This window comes from Symphalangus syndactylus, chromosome 22, assembly GCF_028878055.3.
Source record: "Symphalangus syndactylus isolate Jambi chromosome 22, NHGRI_mSymSyn1-v2.1_pri, whole genome shotgun sequence".
NCBI classification, from domain to species: domain Eukaryota; kingdom Metazoa; phylum Chordata; class Mammalia; order Primates; family Hylobatidae; genus Symphalangus; species Symphalangus syndactylus.
This window is the reverse complement of record NC_072444.2, coordinates 76,089,576-76,101,807: the sequence shown is the minus strand read 5'-3', so window position 1 is coordinate 76,101,807 and position 12,232 is coordinate 76,089,576. Positions and strand designations below refer to the sequence as shown.

The window sequence follows — 12,232 nt, the reverse complement described above, 5'->3', positions numbered from 1 at the left end:
GTGGTGGCAGGTGCCTGTAATCCCAGCTACTCGGGAGGCTGAGGCAGGAGAATTGCTTGAATCCAGGAGGCAGAGGTTGCAGTGAGCTGAGATTGTGCCACTGCTCTCCAACCTGGGCAACAAGAGTAAAACTCTGTCTCAAAAAAAAAAGAAAGAAAGAAAAGTTTAAAAACAGATGAGCTGGGCGTGGTGGCTCACATCTATAATCCCAGCACTTCGGGAAGCCGAGTGGGGATGATCACTTGAGCTCAGGAGTTCCAAGACCAGCCTGGGCAACATGGCAAAACCCTGTGTCCACAAAAAATACAAAAATTGGCCAGGCGTGGTGGTGGGCACCTGTACTCCCAGCTACTCGGGAGGCTGAGGTGGGAAAATGGCTTGAGCCTGAGAGGTGGAGGTTGCAGTGAGCTGAAATCATACCACTGTACTCCAGCCTGGACAACAGAGCCAGACTCTGTCTCAAAAAAGAAGATTGATGGCGTCATTTTGAATGATCTTTGGAAAGATCACATCTTGCTCGGGAAACTCCCATGCTGTGTTTTGCCATCAAATAAGGACTTTTTTTTTTTTTGAGACGGAGTCTCGCTGTCACCCGGGCTAGAGTGCAGTGGCACGATCTGGGCTCACTGCAACCTCCACCTCCTGGGTCCAAGCAATTCTCCTGCCTCAGCCTCTCACTGGGACTACAGGCACCCGCCACCATGCCCAGCTAATTTTTTTTTTTTTAGTGGAGATGGGGTTTCACCGTGTTAGCCAGAATGGTCTCAATCTCCTGACCTCATGATCTGCCCACCTTGGCCTCCCAAAGTGCTGGGATTACAGGCGTGAGCCACCACGCCCGGCCCAAATAAGGAATATTTTGTCTGCTTAAGTCTCCGCCATAGAAGAACTCACTCATGAAGCCCAGAGCACCAGTGTCCCAGCCCGGACAGCACTCCAAGAGCTGGGCCATCCCTGCCGGCCTGTGTGGCTTTATCCCAGGTGCTTTATGAAAGCCTCACAAACATGCACCCTGCTTGGGATACAAGTGGAGAAAAACCCTCCATCAGAGGCTTCTGCCGCCACTCAGCCCTGGCTGGCCTCGAGGGGGTGGCCCAGACCTCGCCCTCTCCACCACGGCTGCCGCCCTACCCAGAGGCACACTTCCCGGTTCTATTGCAAACATTCCACAGCACCTCACTGGTCCAGAGAATGCAGCAGAAAATGAGACTTCATGGAATTTTAGGGCCCTGTTAGGTGGTTTATATTTGGGGATCTCAGCTCCATTTGAGAATCCATCGCAAGCTAAGGGGAATTCTTCCCAGGTAAACGCACCCACACGTAGAACATGCATGAGACTTCGAAGACTTCACTAAAGCTCCCCAAAGGCCTGTCCCTATCAGCTACTGCAGAAAACAAACAAAAATCACCTGTAATCATACCCTGAGACACCACTCTTATCAACATTTCGGTGGATGCCCCTCAGATTTTTTTCTTTGCATATAACACATTATCATTGGCATCACTTTTGACAAAAATGGAATTGTACCATAGATCCTATCTTGCAACCTGCTATTTTCACTCAGCAATGGCTTGCTGTTGGAGGAAGGCCTGAGAAAAACTGCCCTGCCCACGCCCAAGAAGGCCGCTGGGATCCATGAATCGTGTCCCCAGAAATAGATGCTCTGGAGTCCTAACCTCAGAACCTCAGAAGTTGACCTTACTTGGAGGCAGGGTCTTGACAGAGGTGATGAAGTTACAAGAGGTCATTGGGGTGGCCTTGGTCCAGGATGACTGGTGTCCCTATGAAAAGGGGAAATCTGGACACAGACACTGACAGGGGGCAGAACACCATGTGAAGATGAAGGCAGGACCCACGATGCGTCTACCAGCCTGGACCACCCAAGATTGCCAGCACCACCCAGAGCCGGGGGAGACACAGAACCTTCTCCCACACGGACCCAGAAGGAGCCATCCCAATACACCTCAATCTCAGACTTCCAGCTTGGACCACCCAAGATCGCCTTCTCCCACACAGACCCAGAAGGAGCCATCCCAATACACCTCAGTCTCAGACTTCCAGCCTCCAGAACTGTGGGAGGAGACATTTCTGTTTAAGATGCCCAGTGTGTGGTACAGTCATCCCCTGGTATCCATGGGAGATGGTTCTAGAATCTCTAAGGATAACCAGAACCCATGGATGCTGAAGTCCCTGATATAAAATGGTGTCGTATTTGCATGTAACCTACACACATCCTCCCATATACTTTTTTTAAAAATTTATTTTTGAGACAGACTCTCGCTCTGTTGCCCAGACTGGAGGGCAGTGTCGCAATCAGCTCACTGCAACCTCTGCCTCCCCAGTTCAAACAATTCTCCCGCCTCAGCCTCCCGAGTAGCTGGCATTACAGGCGCACGCCACCACGCCCCGTTAATTTTTGTATTTTTAGTAGAGATGGGGTTTCGCCATGTTGGCCAGGCTGGTCTCCAACTCCTGGGTGCAAGTGATCCACCCGCCTCGGCCTCCCAAAGTGCTGGGATTAAGGCGTGAGCCACCATGCCTGGCCCCAATTTTTTTTTTTTTTTTCTCTGAGACGGAGTCTCCCTCTGTCGCCCAGGCCAGAGTGCAGTGGCGCATCTTGGCTCACTGCAACCTCCACCTCCCAGGTTCAAGCAATTCTCCTGCCTCAGCCTCCTGAGTAGCTGGGATTACAGGCGCCTGCCACCACACCCGGCTAATTTTTGTATTTTTTGTAGAGACGGGGTTTCACCGTGTTGGTCAAGCTGGTCTCAAACTCCTGACCTCATGATCCACGTGCCTCGGCCTCCCAAATCTCTGGGATTACAGGTGTGAGCCACCGCGCCCACCAGCCCCAATATTTAATACTTAAAAACAAACAAACAAAAAAAAACAACTCAATTGTCCATTCACTCATTGGGGAAAGGTTGAAAAACCTTAGTATAACATTATGCAGTCACTTAAAGTGAGGTCTTTAAACAATATATAAAAAATGAAAAATACAAAATATAAATTGCATCTATAATGTGACTACAACTACGAGTTATGTACATATATATCCATGTATGTATGTGTGTGTGTGTGCATGTGTGTGTGTATGTATTTCTGAGACAGGGTTTCGCTCTGTTGCCCAGGCTGGAGTGCAGTGGTGTGATCATGGTTCACCATGACCTCAAACTCCTGGGCTCAAGTGATCCTCCCACCTCAGCCTCCGGGTAGCTGGGACCACAGGCAGGTGCCACCACCCCCAGCAAACTTTTTAAATATTTTTGAGAGACAAGGTCAAATCCCTGACCTCAGGCGATCTTCCCACCTCCACCTTCCAAATGCTGGGATTACAGGTATAAGTCACCGTATCTGGCCTGCAACTATGTTTTCATAAAAACAACATCTGAGGGGGAATTTGGTGGAGAGGACTACAGAGCATTTTCATTTCTTCTTTCCACTTCCAAACTTTTCAGATTTCCCTTAATAGGCATGCATTACTTTAAAACGTTTTAGCGTGGACTGCTTCCGAGGGAAGAGTTACATTCACTCCTTTGGGTTAGGACTATGTGATCACAGGAGGCCCGTCGAAAGCATAAATGCCGCTGGATGGGGACCTGATGGCTCACAGGTGCTCAAAGGCAGATCTTAGCCTGAACTCGGCTTCCCAAGTTCCCATTTGGTCCCCAGGAGAGATGGGCACAGGGAATAGTTAAGTTGTGATAAAAGGACCAAGAGGACAAACCTTAGGTGATACGCAGAGAGCCTGGGGTGGGGCCCAGAACAAGGATCGGAGGAGCCCACGGCGAGGGGAGGGGACGCAGCAGGGGGTGTCACAGGGGCTCCTGTCCCAGCCTCCACTTCCCAGTCACGCATTTCTACGAAAAGAACCCAGAAGCAGGAGGCCAGGAAGGGGGTGAGAGGCAGCATTCCCGGGGAGAAGAGCGCGAGCAGGCCTGAGATTCTCCCTGACCACACGTGCCGAAGGGTACTTTCCTCTCCCACTGCTGCAAGACCAACGTGGAATCCGACCTCAAATCCCACATCACCTTAGCCATGGGAGCTATTTTCTTTTTCCTTGTTTTTTTTGAGACGGAGTCTCCCTCTGTCACCCAGGCTGGAGTGCAGTGGTGTGATCTCAGCTCACTGCAGCCTCCACCTCCCGCTTCAAGTGATTCTCCTGCCTGAACCACCCTAGTAGCTGGGATTACAGGCGCCCGCCACCACACCCAACTAATTTTTGTATTTTTAGTAGAGATGGGGTTTCGCCGTGTTGGCCAGGCTGGTCTCAAACTCCTGACCTCAAGTGATCTGCCCGCCTCGGCCTCCCAAAGTGCTGGGATGACAGGTGTGAGCTACCCCGTGGGAGCTATTTTATCCCAAGTGGTGACAGCATCTATAACTAGGCCTGGCCCTCATCTCGGTTCCTCAAGCTGAAAACTGTTGGTGAGCCCCGCAAGCTACCGAAACACCTGGACCTAAAACCCTGAACCTCCTTCCACGAGAGCTCTGAAGACCTGGAACCCCCTGGAAGCAGAAGGGGGAATTCTGTGGCTCAGAGGACCCCGCCTGGGGGCATGAATCTCGGGAGACCAAACAAGGGCCGGTGGGCCCCAGGTCGGCCTCTCTCCCCGCACTTCTGTAAGGACCTGCAGGATGGCAGACAGTCTCTGGGGCACCCAGCCTTCGAGGACCACGGAATGGAGGGAAGGTTTCCCCGGCTGCCGCCTCTGCCCCAGGACACCTGCGAAGGGAAGTAGCGGGCGGTAGGGGCCACTCACCTTCTCCAGCTTCTCGAAGTGCTCCCGGAGGAACTTCATGGGGCGCTCGGGCTTGGAGATGCAGAGGTGCACGATGCAGTCTTTGAGGACCTGCTGGATCCCGTGCAGCTGCACGTACAGCTCACAGCCCTTCAGGCTCTCGTCCTCCTCCGAGGGGCAGGCGGGCGGGGAGGCCATGGCGAGGGTGGCTGCTTCCTTCCTGTCCAGAAAACATAGATCCCCAGGCCTGAGAGCTGCCCGGGGCTGCGCGCCGGATAAACGCAGGCGGCGTGAACCAGGCTTCTCCCAGGAGCGTGGAAGAAAGTCACTGATTCTGCATTTGTCAAAGATCTTTCATGCTGTGGGGTCAGGTGAGGTGTTAAAAGTGACGACCCCCAGAGCCTTCCCTCCCAACAGACCCCGGCAGGGGTGGAGGGGGCTCAGGCAGGGGTGGAGGGGGCTCAGACAGGGGTGCACGCGGCTGAGAAGCCCCTTCTGCAGTTCTGAGGATTCAGGGTGGGAAGAGTGGGGGGCCCGGCGCCCTGAGGGTCCAGCCCAGGGGTTCCAGGGCCTCGCCCTCCTCCATCCCCCCTTTTTGGGGGCACTCATGTGAAACGTGAATGCTGGGGGCCCCTGCGCGCGGCCTCAGGGGAGGGAGAGATGAGGGTGAGACTGTGGATGGGCTGGGCGGGCCTCTGCACAGGCAAAGACAGAAACGCAGGTAAACAAGAGAAGCCGGCAGTGGTGGGGGGGTGGGGTGCGGGAGAACAAATGCGGCGGCCGCGCAGCGAAGTCACCATGGCCAGGCCAGGCCCGCACCGCACCGCGGGGCGCAGGACCCCAGCCCCACGCCAAGCCGCCCCCGGAGTGCCCAGGCCGCCGCGCCCACCCAGAGACCCCACGCCCCCCGCCCCCCGCCCCCCGCCCCAAACCCGGCCTCAGCACCGGCGAGGACCCTCCCGGGACCCCTGACCGGGAGCCCCAGGTCCGGCCCCGCCCCGCGCGCCCCACTCCCGGCGGGGCCGAACCCTTCCAAATGTCCGCATTTCCGGGGGGCCTCCCAGGCCCGGGGGTCCCGGCGCAGACCCCAGCCCAGCCCCGCGTACCTGGATGCGCGGCGCCCAAAGCCAGGAGGCGGCTGCGCGGGGACGCGGGGCGCGGGGACGGCTGGCGAGCGAGCGAGCGGGTCCCCGCACTGCAGCGGCGCCGCCCTCCACGCCCGCCCCCGCGCCGCGCGCAGCTGCTGCACCCCCAACGCCGCCCGCGCGGGCCTGCAGCCCGTCTCCCCCCGACCGCCTCCCCGCGGGCCCCCCAACCCCCGCCCCCCCAGGCTCTCCCCGCCCCCGCCCCATCCCCCACCGGCGCAGGTTCAGGCGCAGCGCGGCCAGGACCCCCTGCTCTCGCCGCCCCCCGCCCCCTCCAGTCAAGACCCGGAGTCGCTCACTCCGGCTGGTGCAGGCCGCGGGGCCGCCTGTGATGGCCCGGGCACCCCCCACCCCCCGCCCCGTTCACGACCACCGCGGCTGCCTGAGCTGCTCACAGCTGGGGGGTCACATCCCTGCGTCTGCAGGACAAACCCGTACCCAGCAAGCATGCCCGTTCCCTGGGGTCTCGCTCTGCCTTAGTGGCCAGAGAGGGTGGCCAGGTGGGCCCAGCCCGGCTTCCGCAGGTGACTCCCACCGCTTAGGCGCACCAGCTTCACCCCGATGCCCAGTGGGAAATCGGGACCCTCCTAAATTCTTTCCCACCTTTCCTGGGGGTCCAGAGGTCAGGAGGCCTAGGAGGAGCCTCTTGGTGACAGTCCTAACCCACAAGCCCAGCCCTGCAGGAAAGGGAATCAACCTCATCCTCCTACCACACACCGTTGCCCCATCCTGCAGGGGTGGCGGCAGAAACTCCATCTCCCCTCCCCAGAGGCTCCAAATGCCAGGAGAGGGGTAGACAGTTCAGGCTGTTAAGGAGATGACACCTGCCTCCCTGTGCACACTCACCTGTCCACCCCCGGGGTCCTCCACCCACCTGCCCAGCCCCCGGGTCCTCCACTCACCTGCCCGGCTTCCCTGTTGCCTACTCACCTGTCTCCCACTCTGCTGCCCCATCTTCACCTGTCTCCACACTCACCTGTACACACTCACCGTCTCCCACTCAGCCCTCCCATGCTCACCTGGTCCACATTCACCTGTCCAGCTTTCTTGTTCATTGCTCAGCTGTCTCCCACTCACCTGCCCCATGCTCACCTGGTCCACACTCACCTGCACACTCACTGTCCCCCACTCAGCCTTCCCATGCTCACCTGTTCCCCCACTCACCTGCCTGCACAGGCACTACACAGGTCACCAGCCCTGCCCAGCACGCTCCCCAGCAGGGCTGACATTGCCTCAGCCTCTTCCTGCCAGGGTGAACGTAAACCAAGTAGGCCACCATCGGGGGTCAAACACGAAGGTCCTTGGTCCTCAGCCCTCACCCTCAGCGCCCACTGGCCCCAGCCCCGTCTCAGGCAGACCTGCATTTGTCCTGAGACTTTCTCAGGGATCCAGGCCCAGTCTCTGAATCAGAACTCCATCCCACAAGCCACTCAGACCTCTGGCTCTCCCAGCCCTGGCCTGCCTGGAGCTGCTGCTGACCAGCAGTACCATCACGTGCTCCCTGGGGCCCCTCCACTCCCTCCTCCTCCTCCTCCAATTACTCCTGCTCCTCCAGGGTGGACTGGTGAGGACAGCAAAAAGGACCCAGGTGTCACCTAACCAAGGCGATGTCTCGCTTCGGGGGCAGATGCTCCAGGCCTGGCTGCTTCTCTCCCGGGCTGTCCTGGGGTTCTCTGGAGACTCCCGGTAAAGACTTCCCCCACACCGTTCCTCTAGAGGAGAGTGGAGGCCCCTCTCTGGCTGACCTCACAGGACAGCCCTCTGATCCCAAGGCGCACACACAAGCCCTCCTTCTGCTGCAATACCTCCTCAGGCTGAGCCTCCTTGCCTGCATCCTTTTGAGACAAGGATCTCCCAAGTTTGGGGGCTGGCAGCATACACGTGGCCAGCCAGACATGCAGCCCCTGGCCCCACTGAGCTGTGACGTCTACTGAGCTCCTCTCCTCATTGCCACGACGGCAGCTCCCACTGCCTCTCACTTTCACAGTTTTCCCTGCCACTCAGGTCCCTGTTCCAGTGGCCCCCACCCCCCACAAGGACTCCCTCTCCAGACTGGCTCTGGTAGGAGTGCGAGGCGTGACCCCCACCACCCCAACCTGCAGACAAGTTTCTGCCTGACTCCCAGGCCTCTCTTGCTGTAGCCTTACTGGCTTGAGCCAAGGGCAGACGCTTCCTTAGTGTCCTGCTCACTCTCTGATCGTTCCCAGAGGATGAAATCAACACAGAAGTGGGAAGAAACAGGATCCTAGAGAAATGCAGCCACGGCCGTCCTCAAACCAAACCTGAGGCCCTTCCCGTATCTGGACTTCCCAATTATGTTCATCAGTAAATACCTTTGGCCAGATGCGGTGGTTCACACCTGTAATCCCAGCACTTTGGGAGGCCGAGGCGGGTGGATCACCGGAGGTCAGAAGTTCAAGACCAGCCTGGGCAACACAGCGAAACCCTGTCTCGACTAAAAATACAAAATTAGCCAGGTGTGGTAGTGCATGCCTGTAACCCCCAGCTACTCAGAAAGCTGAAGCAGGAGAATCACTTGAACTCCACTGAGCCGAGATCGCACCACTGCACTCCAGCCTGGGCAGCAAGAGCAAATGAAACTCCATCTCAAAATAAATAAATAATAAATAAATACCTTTTACTGCCTAAGCCAGTTGGCTTTTTGCTTTTTGTTAGTTGTCCCTGAGAAAATCTGAGTGAATACACCGCTGATCTGACACAATCCCCCCGAAACACACACTGACAACCCCATTAAATGCTCCTGGATGAAGACACAGGGAGGGGTCTGGTGAGCTCAGAGGAGCTGTGCTTGGTCATCGAACATGTGGACGTCAACAGGTCGGTCGCCACCCTGCTACCCGGTGACAAACCCTGGCTGTCACACGGTGCCCAAGCAGCTATGCCCTCGACTGAAAATGTGCCTCTGGTGACTGGGTTACCCATTCAGAAGTCCCAGTAAATCACGCATCTCCCCATAGGGAAGGACCTACCCCCCCATGCTGGGCCCTGTTATTTTTCCCAGCAAAGGTATTCACATTTCTAAGCCCTGTGGGGTCTTACTTCACCCCTAGAATGTGCCTGTAGGATTCATCATGACTAAATGTACTTACAGTGACCACATTTTGCAGAACTCCAACCAAAGAGCCACATTTTTTTTTTTTTTTTTGAGACGGAGTCTTGTTCTGTCGCCCAGGCTGGAGTGCAGTGGTGTGATCTTGGCTCACTGCAAGCCCCGCCTCCCAGGTTCACGCTATTCTCCTGCCTCAGCCTCCCAAGTAGCTGGGACTACAGGCACCCGCCACCACACCTGGCTAATTTTTTGTATTTTTAGTAGAGATGGGGTTTCACCGTGTTAGCCAGGATGGTCTCAATCTCCTGATCTCGTGATCCGCCCACCTCGGCCTCCCAAAGTGCTGGGATTACAGGCGTGAGCCACCGCGCCCGGCCGAGGCACATTCTTTATGCTTTTTTTTTTTTTTTTTAATCTTTTTGTTGTTGAGACAGGGTCTCACTCTGTCGCCTAGGCTGGAGTGCAGTGGTGTGATCATAGCTCACTGCAACCTCAAATTCCTGGGCTCAAGCCATCCTCCCACTTCAACATCCACAGTAGTTGGCACTACAGGTGCGCACCGCCACACCTGGTATTTAAAAACATTTTTTTTTTTTGTAAACACGGGTGGGTGGGTCTCGAACTCCTGGCCTCCAACAATCCTCCCACCAGCTTCCCAGAGTGCTGGGACTACAGGTATGAGCCACCACACCCGGCCCGAAGCCACATTCTTTTCCCAATCATCACATACCTCGCACCTCTAAATTTTGCACTATCAGCTCCAATTCACCCTCCAAGATTCAACCAAAATGTTATGCAGGGAAATTCCCTAAGGCGCCAGCACTGCCTCCTGAGGGCCCAGGGCTCCCAGCACTTCTTCTCGGTAGCTCTCATCACACATGCAATTGAATAATGACGGCAAGGCTGCTGGCTTCATTGCTGTCTCCCTGCTAGGTCAAAAGCACCAAGTATGCATGGATGGTGTTTGTCTTATCCTTTATTCACTCTGCATGGCAAAGAGACCAACACAGATATTTTCTGGGGTGCAGAAAGGAAACAAAGATTCTTTGTTAAGCTGCTCTGGCCACTGGGGAGGCTGCAGCGTGTGGTGGTTTGAGATGGGATCTGTAGGTGGGCTTCCTGGGTGTGGCTCCTGAGCCTTCCCAGGCCAGCTGCATTCACTGCGCAACGTCCGTAAACTCCCTGAGCTGAGGATAGAGGAGAAACTGCATGTGATCGAGGCCACTCATCCTCAAATCTAGGTGGATGTACGAGGAGTGAGGGCCGAGAGGCTGAGCATGGAGCATGCAGCACAGAGTAGGAGCCCAGGAACCGTGAACAGTAATAATTATTCTCCAGACGGGCGCAGGGCCTCCCACCTGTAATCCCAGCACTGCGGGAGGCCAAGACAGGCAGATCACCTGAGGCCAGGAGTTCGAGACCAGCCTGGGCAACATGGTGAAACCCCATTTCTACAAAAAATACAAAAATTAGCCAGGTGTGGTGGCGTGCCTGTAGTCCCAGCTACTTGGGAGGCTGAGGCAGGAAGACCACTTGAACCCGAGAGGCGGAGGTCGTAGTGAGCTGAGAGCATGCCACTGCATTCCAGCCTGGGCAACAGGAGTGAAATGCAGTCTAAAAAAAGAAAGAGAGAGAGAGAAGGAAAGAAAGAAAGGAAAAGAAAGGAAAAAGAAAAGAAAAGAAAAAAGAGAAAAGAAAAGAAAAGAACAACGTGACCAGGCATGGTGGCTCATGCCTGCAATCCCAGGACTTTGGGGGGCCAAAAGAGGAGGATCACTTGAGTCCAGGAGTTCAAGACCCGTCTGGACAACAGAGCAAGACCCCGTCTCTACAAAAAAAAATACAAAAATTAGCCAGGCATGGTGGTGCACACCTGTAGTCCCAGCTATCCAGGAGGCTAAGGTGGCAGGATCACCTGAATGCGGGAGTTCGAGGCTGCAGTGAGCTATGACTGCGCCACTGCACTCCAGCCTGGGCAACGGAGTGAGACCTTGCCTCAAAACCACACACCCACACACACAATGTTCTCTAATATTCAAGTTTTGCATTGTTCACTATGTAGGTAAGGGATGCATAATTTCACAGAAAATTTTGCCACAAACCTCAATAGTCTTCTCTACACATGGCTCCTGGGTGTAGTGGGCACTCTCAGATGGCCACAGGGTCCCTACCTCCCAGTGCTCATGCCTTGTGGGGTACCGTCCCTTTGAGTGCGTGCAGGTCCTGAGGCTCACCCCTGCCCAGTGGGGTACAGCAAAGGTGAGGAATGGGCATCACATATGATTCATGGTAACATCTGCCTTGCTGGGGAACTCTCTCCCTTGGTGGCTTTGAGGAAGCCAGCTGCCGTGTCATGAGTGGCTGTAAGAGGACCCCGTGGCCAGGAGCTGAGGGCGGCCTCCAGTCCACAGCCAAGGAAGGGAATGCTGGAAACAACCAAGTGCACTTGGGAACGGACCCTTCCTCAGTCGAGCCTCCGATGAGAACGCAGCCCCAGAATGGATTGCAGCCTTCAGAGGACCCAGTAAAGCCATGCCTGGACTCTTGACCTACAGACAGCCCGCCCCAGGCCTTCACTGGGGGAAGCTTTGTGTGTGTGTGTGTGTGTGTATACACACACACACACACATATACATATATACACACACATATATATATATATATATATCTCCTCCTGCTTCAGCCTTTTTTCTTTTTCCAGACAGAGTCTTGCTCTGTCACCCAGGATGGAGTGCAGTGGCACGATCTCAGCTTACTGCAACCTCTGGCTCCTGGGTTCAAGCGATTTTCCTGCCTCAGCCTCCCAAGTAGCTGGGACTACAGGTGGGCACCACCACTTCCAGCTAATTTTTGTATTTTTAGTAGAGACGGGGTTTGACCATGTTGGCCAGGCTGGTCTTGAACTCCTGACCTCAGGTGATCCGCCCGCCTCAGCCTCCTAAAGTGCTGGGATTACAGGCGTGAGCCACCGCAGCCGGCCTGACCCATTTTTAACTCTAGAAAATGTGCCTTCATTATCCCTTCAAATACCTCCTACTCCCCATTTTTCTTCTGCCTTCCCGCGACATCTGTTCAACAGATATTAGCGTCGTTGCTTCTGTTCTCCATATCCCTGACCTTTCCTCTTACATACTTCTTGTTCCTGTTTCCTTTTGGTAAGATACAGAACTTCATCTCTTTTATAGGCTTTTTTTTTTTTTTTTTTTTTTTGATGAGATAAGGTCTCACTCTGTCGTCTAGGCTGGAGTGCAGTGGCATGATCACAGCTCTTGGC

The 12,232-nt window shown here is 55.3% G+C and overlaps 1 protein-coding gene across 5 annotated transcripts in view; it reads right to left on the bottom strand.

Moving 5' to 3' along the window:
• The window catches only part of PRKAR1B (protein kinase cAMP-dependent type I regulatory subunit beta), a 178,391-nt gene that overhangs the window by 157,419 nt on the left and 8,740 nt on the right, over positions 1-12,232 (bottom strand). For 3 of the 5 annotated variants that reach the window (XM_055260864.2, XM_055260866.2, XM_063631101.1), the window contains exon 2: positions 4,765-4,963. In XM_055260864.2, coding sequence (XP_055116839.1) covers positions 4,765-4,941 — 177 coding nt within the window. In that variant the 5' untranslated portion in view covers positions 4,942-4,963. Of the gene's footprint in view, positions 1-4,764; positions 4,964-5,849; positions 5,975-6,491; positions 6,579-12,232 lie in introns of those variants that run through there. The other 2 variants (XM_055260865.1, XM_055260863.2) reach the window with 2 other exon arrangements.